This window comes from Paroedura picta, chromosome 14, assembly GCF_049243985.1.
Source record: "Paroedura picta isolate Pp20150507F chromosome 14, Ppicta_v3.0, whole genome shotgun sequence".
NCBI classification, from domain to species: Eukaryota; Metazoa; Chordata; class Lepidosauria; order Squamata; family Gekkonidae; genus Paroedura; species Paroedura picta.
In genome coordinates this window covers 12,141,936-12,164,015 of record NC_135382.1, presented here as the reverse complement: position 1 = coordinate 12,164,015, position 22,080 = coordinate 12,141,936, and the positions used below count along the sequence as shown (strand labels likewise).

Sequence of the window (22,080 nt, the reverse complement as noted above, 5' to 3'; positions counted from 1 at the left end):
AACTGCTCCTGTATTGTAGGCTTGTGCGATTCGGCCGCCGAAGCGGCCGTTCCCTCCGGGCGCTGGCTGCGCCCGGAGGGAATGGCTGCTTCGGCGGCCGAATCGCACAAGCCTAATTAGGAGATTTCTACTAATGTACAGCTTAAATCTACTTTCCTGTAGCCTGTCCATAAGATCCAGTCTTGTTTTGCCCTCTGTAACAGCAGAGTGCACTTTAGGTATCTGAAGAGTGATCATATCTCCATTCTCCAGGCTAAACAGATCCAGGGCCTCAAAACTTCCTTCAACGTGTTTTTAAAACAATCTCTTCATCTTTGCTGCCCTCTTCTGAACCCCTTCCAGTTGCTCCATACATTACTAAAGGTGCCCTGTAATGGACAGCTCTCCAGACAAGGTGCGCTAGTGCAGAGTAGACTGAAGCATTAATGTATTTACCCCCTTTATATCCTGTCTGTCTCCCCAATGGGGACCCCAAGTGGCTGACAGCATTGTTTTTCCCTCTTCAATTTTATCATCACAACAGCCTTGTGAAAGACTGGCCTAAAGCTCTCACATCAAAATGAGGATTCAAATTCAAACCTGGGTATCCCAGACCTTGCCCAGCAGTCTAACCCAGTATGCCCAACATGGCATCTATGGGCACCACAGTGCCAACAGACACCTTTCCTGGCATCTGCGAAGTGTTTTTTAGATAGTCAACCAGCCTTTCTCAACTTTTTTATCATTGAGAAACCCCTGAATTATTCTTCAGACTTTGAGAAACCATAGAAGTGATGCAATGATGCAGAATATGGTTGGGAAGCAGAGCTGTGGACACACCCACAGGGGACCCCTCTACTTCCTACCCCCTTCCGGCCCATCAGTGTCCATTTTGACACTTTTTGCTTAAATATGGACCTTTACATTTGTCTCACTACTCATTTCCCCCATGTAACTATATATGTATTACATATGTCTTTTTAGTTTCCACACATCTTTGATACAATGAAACTGCTTCTTAAACAAATGATGTTTAAAATCTGAATTAAGAGTATCACTTGCTCTTTCAGTGGCATATTTGGAAATAGTATCAAAGTATCTTTAAAGAACTTGTTAGACTTGCTAGTGATATTTTCCATTAGCCAAATGATTAATGGTTATTGACAAATAATTTCCTACATCAACGCACTGTTATTACTTGAGGGTTTCATGCTAAGGCATTTCAGGGATATTGGATGATGACCATTTGAAAAACACAAAACTGAATAAAAGATAAAAGGCAAGATACTGCATTTAAAAGCTGAGTATAACATTAACAATTACCTAGCAATTTAAGAACAAAAAAGTAGCTCACCTGTAGTGTGATTTGATCCCCAGTTGTTAAATTAAAATCTTCACCAACTAGGATAGGATCTTTTACCTCACCAGTCAAGTGGTCCGTCAGAGTATTGGAATAATTTCCCTTGGAAATGTTGAACTGGCTTTTTCTAGAGTCTGTGGTGAGAGAAACCTCCTGGCAATAAGAGTGGAGAAATGCTCGCACACCGTCAATCCCCACAAACTGTGAGACAGGAACCCTAGTGAAATTCATACTCCCAGACTCACATAGCTGAGAGGTTCTCCACCTGTGCAACCTGAGAGCCAGCAACACAAGGAGGAAAGTGAAAAACAAGCAGGAGACAAATGCTACAGCAACCACCAGGTAGAAGGTGAGGTCCGACTGAGGGTCTGCAGGAGCTGATATGCTGCTAATATCAGAGAGGCTTTCAGGGATGCTGTTGGCCAATACCACAGTGATTGTTGTTGAGGCAGAGAGAGGGGGTTCCCCATTGTCCTTCACTAGAACCACCAGACTTTGCCTGAGAACATCTTTGTCCAGAAAGAAACGGGCAGTCCTGATCTCTCCAGTGTGGAGGCCTATGGAGAAGAGCCCTGGCTCTGTGGCCTTGAGTAACTGATAGGAGAGCCAGGAATTCTGGCCAGAGTCTGCATCTACTGCCACCACTTTGGTGACAAGGTAACCTGGCTCAGATGAGCGAGGGGCCAGCTCTACTCCAGTGGAGCCATCTATGGGGGTAGAAGGATACAAGATTTCTGGGGCATTGTCATTCTGATCAAGGATGAAGAGAGTCACTGAGACACTAGAGCTGAGTGGTGGGGAACCTCCATCTTGGGCCTTGACCTGGAAGTTAATTTCCTGGAACTCTTCATAATCAAAGGAACGAAGGGCATAAATAATCCCAGTCTCAGAATTAATGGAAATGTAGGAAGAAAGGGAGGAATCATTGATATCCCTTTTGGTGATGGAATAAGTTATTCTGGAGTTCTCTTCCCAGTCTGGATCACTTGCTGTTAGGGAATAGACTGAAGCTCCTCTTTGGTTATTTTCCATGAAATAAGATATGTACACTGAATCTGAAAAGTGTGGAGGGTTGTCATTTGTATCTACGATGTAAAGTGATATCACCATGGCTGTAGAAAGAGGAGGTATCCCATGATCAGTTACAGAGACAGTGATATTGTATGATTCTCTCTGCTCCCTATCAAGGACTTCAGCTGTTACCAAACTGTAGAAGTTATCTGTGGATTTTTTAAGTTGAAAAGGAAGGATTTCAGGAACCGAACATGTGACGTCACCATTAACTCCTGAATCTTGATCTTCTATATTTAAAATAGCAATAACAGTTCCAGCTGGTGAGTTCTCCTTGATGGACTTTGTGAGAAAAGTTACAGTTAATTCAGGTGTATTATCATTTAGATCTGTAACAGTGATCTCAACCTTTGCCCTGTCAAACAATCCTCCATAATCCTCAGCGTGCACCTCCAATTCATAAAAAGATGATATCTCAAAGTCAATATCCCCTATGACTAATATTGTACCAGTTGTTGAGTTTAAAAGAAACATTTGAGAGTCCTTCTTGGTGGCTTCTTGGAAGGAGTATTTCAGCTCTCCATTGATTCCTTCATCTGGATCAACAGCTCTAACTCTACAGATTGTGGACCCTTTAGGAATATTCTCCTCGATGCTTATTGTATAAAGTGGTTGACTAAAGACTGGAGCATTGTCATTTGCATCGGAAACAATTACTTTGATTTGAACCGTGCCAGTCCTAACTGGATCACCTCCATCAGCTGCTGTGAGGATTAGTTCATACATTGATTGCTCTTCCCTGTCAAGACTCTTTTCCAATACCAACTCTACATGCCTGGCACTATTTTCTCCCATTTTCACATCCAGAGAAAAATGGCTGCTGCCTGTGAGCTGGTAACTCTGCACAGAATTCATGCCAAGATCTTGATCTTGAGCTTTAGGGAGCGGAAATCGAGACCCCTGGATAGATATTTCATTGATTTTCAGTTCTTGTTCCCCAGAAGGGAACTGAGGAGCATTGTCATTTATATCTGTAATTTCCACTTCAACACCATAGAGTTTTCTTTTACTCTCAACAATCACTTGAAAATTCAAGATGCACTTTTCTGCCTGTCCACAGATTGCTTCTCTGTCTATTCTCTCAGAGGTCTGTAAATGACCATTGTGGATGTTTAAAGAAAAATACTGAACCATACCTGTTCTAGTAACTATCCGCAGGTCACGGTCTGGAAGATGCTTTCCATCCATTCCCAGGTCCTCTGCAATATTCCCCACAAAAGAGCCTTTCTGCATCTCTTCAGGAATGGAATAACGAATCTGTCCAGAAACTGCTTTCCAAACAAACAATAGGCTTAGATATTGGAAGATTCCCTTCTCTTTGCAGTTCCACAACTTCTGTGTTTTTTCCATCTCCTGGCAGCAAGGTAAAAGGCACTCGTTCTCACTGGAAACGGACAGGGTTCCTCTGTTTTCCCTTCAACTGAATGTCACGTCTGATCCACAATTGATCACTCTGTTACTCTGAATAGTAAAGAATCATGAAGCTGAACTGGCTGATTTGGGTGCATTTCTCTGCTGAATTGGTAAACAGTGACACCCAGAGTCTCATCCCAGAAGTTCAGTTGCTTCTTGTCCTGAAATTATTCTCATATCTTTGGTCATTCTTCAACAAAAAAATCTGAACTTACAGTCTACGCATTCCGAATCTGATTGAGCAAATGTTCTTGAATGGGATAAGCTGACCCCAACAGTTTCAAATACATTCTATGCTTATAGAAGTGTTCTGCTAAAATCTTTTAATTCACTTTCTGTTACAGATGCATATCTTTACATCTGAGTGTAGATTACATTAGAGTTTTTGTTTTTTCTTTGTTAGGTTGATCAATATATCCATGCAAGTAGGAAAAGAGATTTATATTGAAAATAAAACTCTTACAGGAACAAAGATAACGGAACACTCAACTAGATATTATCCTTAGACCTTAGGATTCTCTGAGGCTACCAATCTGTCCTGTGCGTTTCCTCCGACTGGTCTTCTGATGCACCTTGCTTGTATATCCCCTATGGGGCAACAGAAGGCCTGTAGCTTGAAATTTTTATCATATGAGAGTCCAGTGAGGGGGACAAGTTTGAAACTGCAACAACCAGAACATAAGTTTAATATGCTCAAGTTGATTTATAAGTTTAAACAGAATTCAATTTAAACACCAGGTATCCAAGTTTGTATGTGCGCCCTTCATTCAAGATTGATCAATGACTGGAACTATATTCATAAAAAAGAGGTTATATCCATCCACTTTCCATTATCAGAGTAAACCATATTGGCACTTCACATTCATAAAGCCACAATTTCACTAAAGGCAGTAATAGGGTTTCATCTAGTTACATGGAAAGGAACCCAAAGCCCTCTAAAGAAGAAGAAGAGGAAGAATAAGAAGAAGAGTTGGTTCTTATATGCTGCTTTTCTCTTCCCTAAGGAGGCTCAAAGCAGCTTACAGTCACCTTCCCTTTCCTCTCCCCACAACAGACACCCTGTGAGGTGGGTGAGGCTGAGAGAGCCCTGATATCACTGCTCGGTCAGAACAGCTTTATCAGTGCTGTGGTGAGCCCAAGGTCACCCAGCTGGCTGCATGTGGGGTAGTGCAGAATCGAACCCGGCATGCCAGATTAGCAGCCCGCACTCCTAATCGCTACACCAAATTGGCAGAATGCAGAAGTGGAAATGTGCATTCATGAATTTCTTCACAAATGGAGCACCTGAGAATTCAGGTTTTTAGTTAAATGTTGGGAGGAGGAAACACAGATGACAGGGCTAAAGATAGGTATGATGCTACAGGATACTACGCAGCCATACCTTATTTACTCCATTAAATGCTTTATGTTCTTTTTAGAAATTGTATACAGTTATACTAATACTAATAACCTGAAACAATGTGAGGGACATCTAATCTAAAGGCAATATAATGAACAATGACTTAGTTTATTTTCCCTTAGATCTCCTCTCCACAAAGTTCTTGATAATTGCCTTTTAAACAATGAAATCTAGGAATTGAGAGGAAGAGAGCTAGTATGTATTTCTCAGAAGGCATTGCCCCCTCTGTAGCTTCAGGGAAAAACAGAGACCTTCTTCTGACAGTGGACTGAAGGGGCATAGTTGGTAAAAAGACTGACAGAGGAATGGAACAGAAAGCACTACAGTTCCATCCTCCTTCAATATTTCAGAGTATTCAAAGATATATTAACATTTCATATAGTGTTTAGTTGTATTTCCTCTTAAGTAATGAATGAGGAATATGGAAATGGAACTATTTATTAATGATAGCAACAGTGTGCATTAAGAAACAGAAAACTAGATGATCATGCTAGATCTTTGCAGAATTCTATTTATTACAAAATCAATAGAAATGACATGGTTAAATAGCTGTACCAAATGTGTAATTACTCTGTGTAAGTTTTGTTGTTGTTAGGCGCTTATCTGATCCATCGCGACCACATGGAAAATGATCCTGTCCTCTACCATTCCCTGGAGTCCCTTTAAGCTCGCACTGACTGCTTCAGTGACTCCATCCAGCCACCTCATTCTCTCTCATCCCCATCTTCTTTTGCCCTCAATTGCTGCCAGCATTAGGCTCTTCTCCAGGGAGTCCTTCCTTCTCATGAGGTGGCCAAAGCATTTGAGTTTCATCTTCAGGATCTGGCCTTCTAAGGAGCAGTCAGGGCTGATCTCCTGTGTAAGTTACTATCACCAAATATTTAAAAAAGACAAAACCCATCAGTTTTTCCTGACATTTCTTTATTTAAAGTTATTGGAGTTCACTATATTTAATTCTTTGTACTCATGGAATGGGAGAGAAGGAAGCCTGATCTCAGAAGCTAAGCAGGTCAATACTTGAAGGACGACTCAGCAGAGGAAGGCAATGGAAAACCATCTCTGTTTCTCTCAAGCATATAAAATACTAAAGCGATATTGTATCATGGAAAATGGGTACATGTTCTTATATTACTTAAATACTCTCATATCTATTGCCCCGCTCATCAAAGCCACTCAAGTGGAGCCTACCTCCAGCTCTGAACGCAGTAGATCACCCAGTTGTGGATGCTGGCAATGTGTCTATATTGTTTGGATGACACAGTTTGATACTGTTTGAAATTGTGACTCATTTTAATATTTGATTTATTTTAATTCCATTGAATGATCTTAATTTTCATTGTTATTGCTTAAATGTTGTATACTGCCTTGAGCCAGTTTACTGGGTAGGACGGTATATAAATCAACATCATAAACCAGAATTGCTGGGGGGAAAAAACATGAAAAGGGAGCTTGCTGCCATATATGGTGCCTACCAAGGTCTTTGCTTGAATAGTTTTAGCATGGCAACAAAGTCCTCCATCAGTGCAGCCTGAGGATGTGCTGGTGGCAGACCCTGCTGGGACCATGGCAGGATAAAAATGAATGGCAGCAGGGAAGACCATGATTTAGTCCAGGGGTAGTCAAACTGCGGCCCTCCAGATGTCCATGGACTACAATTCCCAGGAGCCCCTGCCAGCGAATGCTGGCAGGGGGCTCCTGGGAATTGTAGTCCATGGACATCTGGAGGGCCGCAGTTTGACTACCCCTGATTTAGTCACTATCTTAAGCCTTCCCAGGTCAAGGCATGCCCCCAACCCATCTGATGTAATATAGGGTGGCAGCAGGGCCATATCATGCACAGGCCAGGGTTCAGTCAACTTCCTAAGCCTCTACAACCCAGTCCCAGTGCAGATGTTATACCACCAAAAGCCTTGGCATATTTCTGAAACATTCCAGGAGGTTCATGCCAGTGCAAAACTCTCACACCTTTTACATCCCACCTCAATGGCTTGGGGAGCTGAGTATACCAACTGAATCTATGGCTGGTTACAGCCATTCAAAACATATAAGTTCTAAAGTGGACACCCAAAGCAGATATATGCCAGCACAGGGCTATGTATTAACAAGTCTGATGTTGGAGCACTTAAGGCCAAACTAGACATGACAGTTCCCCCCAAATCAGGCCTGCATCCATCCAATATGACTTTTGTGGGCAGAGAGCAGTTGTCACAACTAAATTCTCAAGTGCTGCAGGGGCCCAGTTGTTGTGTGTATATCCCTAACCATTATGATGAAATTATGATGGAATTAATAATATAATTTAGCATGTTGTGACCAAAGCTCAGAATCAACAGGGATTTAATACCACTTGGTGGGAAGGATTATGGTCTTGGGTGCCCAATACTGGAGGATGGTTGGGAAAGGTTATACAGATTAGGATATGGATTACAATGTTAATAGTATTGTGTTTCTATATTCAACGTATCCCAACCTTTTTAGTATGTATTTAAGTTGCTTAAAACCAATGTGACCAAAAACAGGGAATTATTATAAAACTTTTATTATAAAGGCAGCTAGAGCCAAGGAAATGATGCTAACATTGACAGGGCAAATATAGCATCAAAGGAGGGATTGATGGCTATGAAGTTTAAGCTTACTGGATTCAGCAAATGAGGAAAATGGGATGTACCAGAATATAGCTGATAAAGGGAAAGGCTGATCATAGAGAAGAAGCCCATAAAGGGAAGTGGGATGAGCTCGTGGATAGGCCTAATGAAGTCTGAGGAAGTGCATGCTTGGCAGATGCATCCTGCATAAGATGGACATGGACACCAAAAGTTAAACACTGCATGCTTGGAATGTGGTGTATTCTGTAGTATATAAGCTGACAAAACGTTTTCTTGGCTATTCTTGCTGAGATTCCTTTGTTTGAATAAAATGTTCATATGTTTGAATGGAATCTTCCTGTTAAGGCACATCAGGCAATGGCTGATTTACTCAACACTAACAGTAGAACTTAGGCATGGGTGGTTCAGCTCAGACAAGATGAAAAGTACCTGACTAAATGCTGATTTGGGTATGCTTTTGGCTCAACCGAGCTGAACCGCCCTTTCCCTGCATTCAAATGGTCGGAATCAGGGTGGCCAATTTCCAATTTCTCGATTCAGCCATGATTTGACACATCCCCCTTTTTCAGGCAGTGCTTCAGAAGACAAGGGGAGGGATGCCCACCTGTCATTATCAGCTGTTTGGTGGGCATTATCTTCCCTCCCTTCTCAGGCAACTGCTGCACACCCTCCCATGAAACCTTTCGGATCTGTCCTCAATCTATTCAACCAAATCCAAAAAGGTTAAGGGATATTAGTGAAATTCAGGTTCGGCCCAAATTGTTTCTGGTCAAATCTAAAATGGTATGATACTTCTTTGTGTACATCCCTAGTAGAACTTTCTCCATTAGAGCATGCTTGCACACTATATTTTGATCATTAGTTTCCAATAATTGTTATATTGTTTCAACAGGATTGCACAAATCCTCCCTTTAAAACAACATACATTTGTCCTTAATAAATTCTTATTAAAATTATTAAATACATTAAAATAAGCTAAAGGCGCATTACCAAATGCCAAACTATCTGTACACTGTTCCCAAGTCCAGGATTTGCTTATCTCATCTGTGCTTCCTTGCTTAAAATCATCCAGGCAGAGAATTCTATACTTGCTCCAAATTCCTCAAGAAGATACTCAAGGAGGATAAATACTACTGTAAGTAAATTATTGTAGTAACTCATCTAAAATGCTTGCATAAGACTCTTTTGTGATGTTTAGAACTGCATTTACCTTACTCAAATTTTAGCTTTCATGCAAAGAGACTTGTTATTCCAAATACATTTATTTACCACATTTATCTTTTATAACAAAACTTCAAGAATCTGAAGAATCATCAGAATTTTCACTTTTCACTTTTACACTGGCCATTTTGCCCAAGCATAAAGTTTCAAATTTGCTAGACATGTCAAAATCATTTCCTTTACTAATGCCCAAAAATTCTCTCTCATTAGCCTATCCACATTATCTACAAGCGAAGCTCCTTCAAAATTCCACTGGAATCCAATCATGTTTCCAGTTCATGTGCTTATGCACCTCCATATTGATTTCTAGCAATACTAATTGCTCTGTGTTAATTTCATAGTCTTAGTTAATACTAAATTCACTCAATAGTCTGACCACATTAGCAAAGATATTTAGGGGTTACACAAAGTAAAAAATATATAGATCATCTACATAGAACAATTTTTATTGACTGAATGAACTACTCCAATATCCTGAATATCTTAATCTAATTACCAAAAATTCTGTACATGGATTGTAACATCACTTTTCCACTGACATTGAGTGCCTACCACCCTCTCTTATTCAGGTTATGGGTTATATATAGGTCAGGATATCACACTCACAACCCTTCTTGTCTCTTAAAATTAGCAGTGTCATGATTACGTCACACCTCAGGTCCTCTCATTTTTACATTCACAGATACTGTATCTAAGCCCCCTTTAAAATACAGCACCCATACATTGTTATTGGAATTCAGGCTCAAACAATGTTCCCATCACTTGCTACCACCATTAATTCATATCCTGTAATATATGTGTATAGACCGATATATTAAATTATGTTTCTTTTCCTTAAACATGCTGTCCACAAGGTTATTCAAAACAAGAAACGTTTATTTATAAGAACAAAACCTTGAGGAAATGAAGTCTAAGAAACAACATTTCCTACTATTGAAATTTTGAACTAGAGGTATTTTGCATGGAGCCAAATAAAACAGTTTAAAAAACAACCAGTTTAGAGCGCTGTATTATACTACAATTGTTGTTCTGCATTGAATATAGTCTGTTGAAAAACTACATTGCAATGCTTACAGCATGAAACAATTCATAGATCTGGCCCCTGTAATTTTGCCAGTGAAATATTTTTTTCTCTAATGCAGTCATTAATATGCATAACCAAGGAGCTTCTCTGCATGACTAACAGAGTGCCTGAGGCAGGCAGGAGAGAAATGAATCAGTGAAAAGCTTCTTTCACAAACAAGACTTAAAAGATGCTTAAAGCACCGAAGAGGTAGTTCACCATGCAGAGCAAAATCAATTTTGCGGAGTAAATTCACTCTCCTGTGCAGAGATCAGAAAAACCACAATGTATTTAGTGAGTTTTCATCAGCTTTTCCATCATACAGAAGGGGCCCTAGTGTCCTATAAAAACAACTGGTATCCTTTATTTTAAAATTTATTATTTTTCATCTTGTTCCAAGAAGCTCTTCTATAGAGGTCACTTCAATCAGAAAATCTCTTTTCACCTCAGTGCATAAGCTGCCTACTTATCTATCTATCTATCTATCTATCTATCTATCTATCTATCTATCTATCTATCTATCTATCTATCTATCTATCTATCTATCTATCTATCTATCTATCTATCTATCTATCTATCTATCTATCATCTATCTATCTATCTATCATATTTATATACTGCCCTCCCCGGAGGCTCAGGGCGGTTTACATCATAACAAGGAACAATACATAAAACTTGTCTGCTGCTAAACCCCAGTCATTTTTAGTCCTGTTTTCCAAGTGTCTCAACATTCCATCAGCTCTCATTGGTTGTCCTTGGAGAGAGGCAGAACCTAACATGTCCATAACACAGATTAAACAACAATATACATGCCTTCATTACCTCATCACAGACACTAATATATCTGGGCAAATAGGCATTATCTAATATCATAGCTGGAATTAACTAATCCTATTAAATAATACTGCTGGAAGATGAAAGTTAGAGAAATCTACTTCTTGAAATGATCTTTAAAATCAGATGCATATAATGTTGCAGTCAGAAAATTCCACTCACTCCTTTCAAAAGCCTTCTCAGTGAAGTAGAATGCCATTGGGATTTATTTGGGGGGGGGTCCCTAAGTCAATTAAGTTAATCATTTTCCTGATATTCCTGTATGTAAGTGTGTATTTCCAACTATCCCCTAATATGTGATCTGGAACAATACCAAATGATGAAAAATTCATATCTAAGATATCATTCACCATGAAAAAGATTTCTCATCCCTTAAAGATGAATAAGTTGTCCAATATCCAGTCTGTCTGAATCTGATAGTGAAACACCATGGCAGCACAACTGGGTTTTTTTGATATATTACGACAATGGGCCAGCATGTGTGGTGTTAAACCCCCCCCCCCCCAATAAATTAATGACTTTTTTCCAGAATAGAAACTAAAATGCTTTGATGTAGTCAACAATATTTTTGTAAGTACACCACTGAGAAGTCCTCAAGTCAATCTGAAAAAACTTTGGGATTTCAGTATGAGTTATTCTTAAAGAAATCTAAGTTTAACTTCATAAAGCAATTTCCTGGTCTTTTTTTAGCCTGGCTGCCTCAGAAAAGTTTCCTTGATTTTACTTTGGGCCGAATGCATCTGCTTGAAAGTCATTACAATAGCAGCAGTGTTGCTGCTTGGTCTGTCAAGGCACTCAACCACTTTTCACCTTTGCATTTGTATACGTCTCATCCAGCACTGATCTGTATGCTAACTGCAGTAAGATTGATACCGTTCTCCTTTAGGCCATTTACTATCAGGCAGATATGCAATAAAGTTTAAGGTTCTGCTAAGATGTATATACAACTCATGCTAGCCTGCTGTTAAGGCAATACCATCCTTGTGATAAGGAAGGCATTGCTATGATACCAAGGTAAAAAGAAGGGTACTTCAGACCCCTTCAGTAGAATATCAGAGAATTGATAGTTGTCATCTCAAATGATCTATTGTAGGGTAAATGGGGACAGGTGAAAGGTAGTAAGAGTGGATGTGTTCTGCCCAGGTAGTCTTATGATTTCTTTACTCTCTAAGATAGGTAGAAATAGCCATTTGAAATGAGGTATGGTAGAGAGATCCTCAGACTACAACAGTAACCACAAAATTATACAGACAACTCCTAAGTCAAATGCCTATTATTAAAGAGGGATCATATAGATACAATATCTCTATTTTATAAACAAGATCAAAAACCAAACTTTAAAATAATTGAAATGATCATTCCTACCTGGCTGATTGCTGCTTCTTCAACAATTATGGCTGAATCACCTGCTATTAACAAAGGATCTGGTGGATCACAAGCCTGCTGTGGTGTCAGGGTATTTGTGCAGCTTCCAATTGGAAAAAGAATCTGGCTTTTCCGAGATCCTGAAGTTAATGAAACCTCATGGCAATAGGAGCGAAGAAATGCTCGGACTCCATCGATCCCCACAAACTGTGAAACGGGAACACTTGTGAAATTCATACTTCCGGAATTACACAACTGAGAAGTCCTCCACCTGCGAAGTCTGAGTGCCAGCAAGACAAGGAGGAAGATGAAAAACAAGCAGGAGACAAATGCCACAGCAACCACCAGGTAGAAGGTGAGGTCTGACTGGGGATCTGCAGGAACTGAGATGCTGCTCAGGTCAGTCAATACATCAGGGATGCTGTCAGCCAGCACCACAGTGACTGTGACTGAAGCAGAGAGGGAAGGCTGCCCATTGTCCTTCACTAAAATCACCAGGCTTTGCTTAAGAGCATCCTTGTCCAGAAAGAAACGGGCTGTCCTGATCTCTCCAGTGTGGAGTCCTATGGTGAAGAGCCCTGGCTCTGTGGCCTTGAGTAATTGATAGGAAAGCCAGCCATTCTGGCCAGAGTCTGCATCCACTGCCACCACTTTAGTGACCAGATATCCAGGCTCAGAAGTGTGGGGAGCCAGCTCTACTCCAGTGGAGCCATCGGTAGGAATAGAAGGATGCAAGATTTCTGGGGCATTGTCATTCTGATCCAGGATGAAGAGGGTCACTGAGACATTGGAGCTGAGTGGTGGAGAGCCTCCATCTTGGGCCTGGACTAGGAAGCTAATTTCTTGGAACTCTTCATAGTCAAATGAGTTTAAGGCATAAATAATCCCAGTTTCAGAATTAATTGACAGGTATGATGAAATAATGGACTTCTTGTGTCCTTCAATGATTGAATAAGTTATTCTGGAATTTTCTTCCCAGTCTGGATCATTTGCTGTTAAAGAAAATATTGAAGCTCCTCTGGGATTATTCTCTAGGAAATAAGACATGTAGGATGATTCTGCAAATACAGGAGCATTGTCATTTTTATCTAGAATCTCCAGTGAGATATGGACAGATGTAGAAAGCGATGGAGTCCCGTTATCAGCAGCAGTAATGATGACATTGTAGTTTATTACCGTCTCCCTGTCAAGGTTGTCATATGTCACTAAACTATAAAAGTGGTCCACAGATTTCTTTAACTGGAAAGGCAGGTTGCTTGGAACGGAGCATGTTACCTCCCCATTGACTCCTGAATCACGATCTTGTACATTTAAGAGAGCAATAACCGTGCCTACTGGAGAGTTTTCAGGTAGGGTGTTGATCAAAAAGTTTATTGCTAATTCAGGGGCATTGTCATTCAGATCCCTAACAGCAATCACAACTTGTGACCAGTCACTAAGCCCTCCCCCATCCTCGGCATTCACCTCGAAGTCATATAATGAAGACTCTTCATAATCAAGGTTGCCTAAGAGCGTTAGGATACCGGTTGTTGAGTTTAAAAGAAATGTTTTAGAATCTTTCTCAGTGATTTTTTTGAATGAGTATTTTATTTCTCCATTGATTCCTTCATCTACATCAGTGGCTCTTATGGTGGCTACAGTGGTCCCTTTAGGGATGTTTTCCTCAACATTAACTTTGTAGACTGGCTGGCTGAAAGCTGGCGCATTGTCATTTGCATCCAGAACTATCACTTGGATTTGAGTAGTGCCAGATCTCACTGGATCACCCCCATCAGTAGCTGTCAGGATGAGGTCATGAACTGGTTGCTCTTCCCTGTCTAGACTTTTTTCCAACACCAGTTTGACATGCCTAGCGCCACTTTCTCTTGTTTGCACATCCAAAGAAAAATGGCTGCTCCCCATGAGATGGTAGCTCTGTATAGAATTTATGCCCAGATCTGGATCTTGAGCTTCAGGAAGGGGAAACTGAGATCCTAGCAGAGATGACTCACTTATTTTCAGTTTCTGTTTCCCTGATAGGAACTGCGGAGCATTATCATTTATGTCAATAATTTCCACTTCAACTCCATAGATCTTTAATTTACTCTCAATAATCACCTGGAAATTTAACATGCAATCCTCTGCCCTTCCACAAATTTCTTCTCTGTCTACTCTCTCAGAGATTTGTAAATGGCCACTGACAACATTTAAAGTAAAATATTGACTTGTACCTATACGGGAGACAATCCGAAGTCCATGTTCTGAAAGATGCTTTCCATCCATTCCTAGATCTTCTGCAATATTCCCCACGAAAGAGCCTTTCTGCATCTCCTCTGGAATGGAATAGTGGATCTGTGCAGAAACTGCTTCCCAAATGTACATCAGGATAAAGCATTGTAGGATTCCTTTTTTATTGTTCCACAGCCTCTGAGTTTCTTCCATTTCTTGGCAGCAGGATGCAAAACACTGATTCTAGCTCAAAAGCTTTAGAATTTGCAATGATTTTTGGTTTCAGACGAAGTGTTTCATTCCCTGAAATGTCTGTAGAAGTCTGATCTCTGTGTTGCATTCTGCACTTACCTATTAAAGAACTGCAAGACTTAAATCAGGTTGGTGAACAGTGGCACCCAGAGTCTCAGATAAGAACTGCAGAAGATTTTTAGTATTGTGAAAATTGCATGATGGCATTCTAAAATTCTCCTTTTGCTTTTAGGCATGGGCAACAGTCTGAATTTTTACTGGGGACTATGTCCTTAAAAACTGCTCTGAAGACAGAAGAGAAATTTTACTGGCTTTATAACTGACAAATGCAAATTTATATTTATGCCCACGCATTTCTGCATGAAAGGTAGATTCAAGGTGTTATTCTTGTGGAAGTTGTTTCCTGGGGCAGTAGCCATTCACTGGAACCTCAATGTCTCACACTTCAATTCTATCCTAGTCTAGATAATTTATCCACAACCCACAAGAAAAGAATATTTCTCAGTCACCAGTGTTTTCATCCCATCAGTTTACTCTGTAGCCTGGCAATTTATATAATCTCATCTTGGCCTGTAAGTGCAACTGCATAAAACAATTCGTATTATCAATTCAAAATCTGTATCTGAGTTGATGGGGATAGTTATGCATTCATACCCCACATTTCCCAACTATCTGCATTTGACTGCTTATAAAGGTCAGGCATGCAAGCAACAGCAAAAAGTAAAGCACAAGCCAAAGAATCAACACACCAACTCTACACCCTCGACACTATAAGACACGCCATAACACTTAGTCACCCCCTTTGACCAACAGAGTGCTTATGGAGCACAGCCAATGTGAAGGTAGGAGTCCAAGAAACAAGATGGTGTTGCTATTGTTCAGGGAGACCAATCCAAAGCTTTGATCATACAGATCAAAGTATTATAAGATTATACCATTTATTCTGCTGAACTGAATTGATTCATGCTGGTCTATTGGTTGCATACACTTTACATATAATTATACATGTTATTTTCAAAATCAACTCTGAAATTATGGAAGGTACATTTTAAAAATAAACATCAATGAGATTTATAGATAATATTCATCATTACTCTCAATAAAGTAATCATGAGTTACAAATAAAATAATTAACAGCTCAAAGTTATTCACCTTTATGAAAAACTTAAACAACTCCAGCATTTTCTCATTAAAGAAACATACCTAAGCACAATAACACTGCATTATAACCAGAGACTAAGAACCAACCATTGACTTTCAAATAAAAATAACTGGAATTTTCATGCCTACCTGACTGATTGCTTTTTCTTCAACAATTATGGCTGAATCACCTGCTATTAACAAAGGATCAGGTGGATCACAAGTCTGCTGTGGTGTCAGGGTATCTGTACAGCTTCCAATTGGAAAAAGAATCTGCCTTTCCGAGATCCTGAAGTTAGTGAAACCTCATGGCAATAGGAGCGAAGAAATGCCCAGACTCCATCGATCCCCACAAACTGTGAGAAAGGAACTCCTGTGAAATTCATACTTCCGGAATTACACAACTGAGAAGTCCTCCACCTGCGAAGTCTGAGTGCCAGCAAGACATGGAGGAAGATGAAAAACATGCAGGAGACAAATGCCACAGCAACCACCAGGTAGAAGGTGAGGTCCGACTGGGGGTCTGCAGGAACTGAGATGCTGCTCAGGTCAGTCAATACATCAAGGATGCTGTCAGCCAGCACCACAGTGACTGTGACTGAGGCAGAGAGGGAAGGCTGTCCATTGTCCTTCACTAAAATCACCAGGCTTTGCTTAAGAGCATCCTTGTCCAGAAAGAAACCGGCTGTCCTGATCTCTCCAGTGTGGAGTCCTATGGAGAAAAGCCCTGGTTCTGTGGCCTTGAGTAACTGATAGGAAAGCCAGCCATTCTGTCCAGGATCTGCATCCACTGCCACCACTTTAGTGACCAGATATCCAGGCTCAGAAGAGTGGGAGGCCAGTTCTACTCCAGTAGACCCATCAGTAGGAGTGGAACGGTACAGGATTTCTGGAGAATTCTGATCGAGGAGGACAGAGTCACTGAGACATTAGAACTGAGGGGTGGGGAGCCTCCATCTTTAGCTATAATCAGGAACTGGATATTTCGGAACTGTTCATAATCGAACGCTTGTATTGCATCCAGAACCCCAGTCTCAGAGTGAATGGAGGAGACTGGTGCCTTTTAAAATGATGGAATAAGTGATTGTGTTTTTTATCATCCAGTCAGGATCAGTTTCTTGCACAGATCAAAGCGAAGTACCTCTGGGCTTGTTCTCTGATGTATAACATATATAATTTGACCTACTGAAATTCGGGGTGTTATTGCTGATATCTGAAATCTGTACAAATAATACCACAGTTCCAGATAATGGAGGTTTCCCTTTATCTGTAGCTGTGATGGTTATGCCGTAGTTTGATATCTCTTCCCTGTCAAGGTTTCTGTCAGTCACTAAATGGTCATAGTTCTCAAAAGATTTCTCTAGATGGAAGGGAAATGCTGTAGCGACTGAGCATATAAACTCTCCATTCTCATCCATGTCCCTATCCTGTATGTTCAGTAGAGAAACCACAGTTCCTGGGGAGTTTCCCTCATTGATTGAATTAAAAAGGGTAGTGATTGTTATTTGGAGAATATCGTCATTAGCGTCAATAAGGATTATCAACGCTGGCTCTGTCCGAGAGGCCACCAGCGTCCTTTGCTTGAACTTCTATTTCATGCACTGTATTTTCTTCATAGTCCAACTCTCCTGCTATTGATAGGTCCCCACTTCCAGAATCTATGCGGAACAATTGTAAGGCTCTGCCTTTTACTTTTAGGAATGAATATGTGATCTCAGAATGTATTGCTTAGTCACTCATCTGCATTGGCAGCATTTAGAGCAAGTAGCTGAGACCCGATGGGAAGATTTTCCAAAACATTCAGAGGCTGACTGAAAACTGTTGCATTATCATTTACATCCGGAACTGTTATGCAGATTTGTAGAGTACTAGATTTGACAGGATGTCCACCTGCTAGTTTTAGAAAGTGCTAGCTGCTAGTTTTAGAAAGTGAACAGCTGCTTCTTCCCTGTCTAGGTATTTCTCGAGCACCAATTCTGGATATTTGTCCCCATCAGCTGTCTGCTGGAGTTCCAGGGGGAAATGTTTGTTGCTTCTCAGTTCTGACTAGAGTACTCTCCAATGTCAGGATCATGAGCTTCTTGCAAAGGTTGCTGATTCACTTATCTTTAATTCTAACTGTTCCTGCTTGAACATTGGAGCATGATCATTTATATCGGCCATTTCAATTTCAACAGTGAATCGTTTCACTTTATCCTCCACAAGGATTTGCAGACTGAAAATACATTTCTCCTTCCACCCACATATTACATCCCTGTCTATCCTTTCTGAGATGTACAAATAGTCATCCCTAAAATTCAAACTAAATTATGGAAGCATACCGTTGTCAGGATCAGTGCCTGCTCTCTGCCATGAATCATTATATTAGCCTGGGTCTCTCCATGTTTGCTTAGCCTTACTTTTACCTTTCGCTTTTGGGTCTCTGTGTAACCTCGACCCACTATATTTAGCTGTCTGCCTGAAATCGAAACTTGTCTGCTTTACCCTGCTATCATGATTTGCTGTGAACTATTTGTCTTTTGAACCGGCCAGCAAGGCCTGCTCTTTGTAACAAAAACAGTTATCTTGTCAGTGGGCAGCCCAAGGACGTGTGATAAATAACACTCCCTAGTTTATTGCGCCTGGTGCTCCTTCCCCCCTACCTTGGGAACCTTCAAGTTTGGGGCAGGAGAATTCTCTTGAAAAGGGTCTGCAAATGTATTAACGGGCAGATTTGACTTCGCCAGTTTAGGTGACTGAAGTAACTCATCAATAAAGCTTTCTTTTCATAGAAGTTCGTTGTGAGTTCCTACTGCACTTGACAACCGTCAGAGATTACGCACTCTGCTGATCTCTTTAGAGCTTAGTCCCAGATCTTCTGCAATATTCCCCACAAAGGAACCTGAGCTTCCTCAGGAATTGAGTAGTGACCTTGGCCAGTAATTTGTCTGCCAAATGGAAATCCAAGTAAGCCATTTCCAGCTTTCTAGGATCTTTTTGTCTAGATCTGGAGAATCCTTTGCTGTCTTTGGAGAATCCTTTGTAAGTCAATGCTGCTTCACTGAGAATATGTATATTTTCAATATAGCTTACAAGCTCATTGTGGATCTTCCTTTCCTGCTTTCTGCTTTCTCATTGGTGAACAGGGTCGCCCACAGTCTGAACAGCAGTGGTTGAGCAAAGCATTCTCCCGTGTGTTGCTGCCTTTCCATCAAAATGAAAGTATCATCCTTACAGACTCCACACGTGCATGGTGAACAATGCATACACCAAAAACAGTCAGTTTCAAGTACAATATCCATTTCCTCTAGCCACAGACATACCTTTAACAAATATAAAGTGCGATAGATAGAATATTGTGGCCTACTTTCAAGTTTGAGTGTATTTTTCTTGACCAAGGGACTGGTACAACATTAAACTAAATTGCAAGATAACCTCAGTTACATTTAATTATATTTAATCTTATTAAAGCATTATTTCAGTCAATTCAGGGGGCCTTTTGGCATTTTGAGAACACTTTTCTGGGAGTAAGGCTCATGGATTAACATGGGATTTACTTCTGAGTAGGATTACTCTCATTTAGGTATACATGGTTTTCCTTCTTTACCACAAGTAACATACAGGGCCATTTCGCACAGAGCTCAAAGTTGCTATTTGGTTGCTGTTAGCGAAAGCGCTACTTCAACTAGCGAAATGTAACTAGCTGTGCCCGTAACGCACAGCTGCGGTTTTTGCGGAATTTAGCACTTTCACTTCTCGTCACTTTCGTAACCCACAGGCTTCCGGTTCTCCGTCTTTTCGCTACAAAGGAGGTCCCTTTTTAGCGCTTCTGGTCTCCCGTGCCCGTCAATCAAACTGCGGCCACACCTTTGACCTCGACCCTAAAGCCGGACTTGTCGGGGTCCCCTTTTTTTTTAAAAAACCCAGGAAAACCCGTAGCAACGCGTTATCGTCAAATCATTGGCGCCCTTGGAACGTGTTTTCTATTGTTTTCTATGAACCAGAGGTTGATGCATTGATATGTTTGAAAGGTTAATCCCCGCCCACAGTACACGCCCACAGGTTACCTGCTTATATGCACCTGGGCAGACACGCGGTCGGCCTCTCTTTGTTTGCGTAGCCTACTGCCCGCAGCACAGGTTAACGTTGCAATGGAGAGGATTATTGTTCAATTGTTGGCTCGGGTGATTGCCTTGGTCCAGCGTATCCGCACCAGTGTGCAGCATAGGAGGGCTGCTTCAGAGGAATACCGAGAACGTATTGCCAGAGCGATGACCAGCAGCACAAGACGTTCTCAACGGGCAACCATGGCGGCAAAGAGGCACTGGCAAGCTCTGGCAGAGGTCCGGTTCCCCCCCCGGTTCTGGGCGGACGAAAGATCCTCTGACTGGTGGGAAAATTTTGTGTGGGCTCGCTGGGATGATGACCACTGGATTGCCAACTTTAGAATGTCTAGGGGGACATTTTTTGAACTCGTGGAGGCTCTACGTGGACGCATGGAGAGGCAAGTCACTGGCATGCGGCGCCCCGTGCCAGTGGAAAAAAGGGTGGCGGTCGCATTGTGGTACTTGGCAACCCCTCAGTACTTCCGGACAGTAGCCCAGCAATTCGGACTCGGAGTCACTACGGTTGGCGATATCCTTAAGGAGTTCTGCCTCGCCATGGAGGCGGAATTGTTCAGCAAAGTCGTGTGCCTCGGAGACCGGCTTGGAGCGGTGAGTATCATTCGATCCCCTTTGCCCTTTAAATTTTTTTTCTTGTTTGACAGGTCAGCAACGAAGACGCGATACACCCCACGCTGACATGCCATGGCTTATATTCTTTTCTTTCCCTTATTCCAGAGTATGGACGGGTTTGCCAGGCTCGGATTCCCGCATTGTTTTGCGGCCGTCGATGGAAGCCACATCCCTATCCGTGCCCCCGGGGGAAGCATAAAGGAGTTCGGTAACAGGAAGGACTTTTGTTCTGTTCTCCTGCAAGGAACTGTGGACTTCTCCGGCCGGTTTATCGATGCCGAGGTGGGGTGGAGTGGCAGGAGGCATGATGCCCTTGTTTTCAGGGAATCCAACCTCAGGAAAGCCATGGACGAAGGGGTCTTTGTTCCAGGAAACCCCACCGCCACCATTGAGGGCGTGCGTGTGCCGCCGTTGGTGCTCGGGGACGGAGCCTACCCAATACGACGCTGGCTCATGACTCCCTACAAGCGGCCAAGGACAGACGTGCAGAGCCACTACAACCTCACTCACTCCCGGGCAAGGAATGTAGTGGAGCGTGCCTTTGGACGTTTGAAGTCCCGGTTCCGTTGCCTGATGTCCCGACTACACGTGCATATAGACAATGTGACTCCGCTGATCATCGCGTGTGTCATTTTGCACAACATATGCGAGGACAAGGGACATAACATCCCCTTCCCTGTGGATGAACCTGATCCTGTTGTCCTTGAGGACACACAAGACATCCCTGAAGCAAGGAGAAGAAGAATCTATGCAGAGGGGTGCAAGGTTCGGGACGCCATAGCCACCCACATCTACAGAAACAGGAGGCGTGTTTAATTGTTTTTCCCACTCTCTTGTTGTTGAATAAAGTTTAGTGTTCTTTGTTTAACCTTGTCTTGTGCGGTTTGTGTACTTTGCCAGCAAAAAAACGGGGATTCTCTGGTCCAAAAGCACTTTGACAGCCCTAAACGCTAACTCCCACTGAAATTGACACACACAACACGGAAGCGCTGAGCGGGGAAAGTTCGGGGAGGCGGGTAGCCAGGAAGTATTGGCGACCCCTGTCAAACCGGAGGATCAATCCACTTATGTTCCAAGGAATAATTTTATTGGTGGGCAGCTTTGATACATTTAAAATAGGGGTGGTCGATCGGAGCAACGCACGTTCGTTCCCTAACCGTCATTCCGAAGATGCCGAAGCCACGGAAGGGCTCCTTCTGGCAGCGCGCCGAGGCTGAGGCACTTCTGGAGCTGGTGCTCCAATCGAAAAGTGTTGGCCGCCTTATGGCCAGCACCCACTGCCACACCAAGGGTGCCTACCTGGTGTTGGCATCAAAGCTGAGGGAGAGGGGCTATGTCCGGACCTGGGAGCAGGTCCGGACAAAATTTAAGCGAGTGAAGCTGGACTTCCTCAACAGTCTGGAGCAGTGGGGGGGGGTCCCGCAGCCAAGCGGGAGGACGGTCTTCCACGACCA

At 42.0% G+C, this 22,080-nt stretch overlaps 2 protein-coding genes and 1 pseudogene across 2 annotated transcripts in view; all 3 read right to left on the bottom strand.

The window, feature by feature from the left end:
- LOC143823452 (protocadherin gamma-A6-like) overlaps nucleotides 1–4,013 on the bottom strand; it is a 285,370-nt gene extending 281,357 nt beyond the window's left edge. The window contains exon 1 of the mRNA XM_077309815.1: nucleotides 1,334–4,013. Within this exon, the coding sequence (XP_077165930.1) occupies nucleotides 1,334–3,760 (2,427 nt within the window). The 5' untranslated portion in view covers nucleotides 3,761–4,013. The remainder of the gene's footprint in view (nucleotides 1–1,333) is intronic.
- Nucleotides 4,014–12,269: 8,256 nt separating this feature from the next.
- On the bottom strand, nucleotides 12,270–14,992 carry LOC143824014 (protocadherin gamma-A10-like). Its single transcript, XM_077310797.1, has one exon. The coding sequence runs from the start codon at nucleotides 14,730–14,732 to the stop codon at nucleotides 12,270–12,272; it is 2,463 nt and encodes an 820-aa protein (XP_077166912.1). The 5' UTR covers nucleotides 14,733–14,992.
- A 968-nt stretch (nucleotides 14,993–15,960) lies between these two features.
- Nucleotides 15,961–19,519, bottom strand: LOC143824013 (protocadherin gamma-A12 pseudogene; annotated as a pseudogene).
- Nucleotides 19,520–22,080: the final 2,561 nt, after the last annotated feature.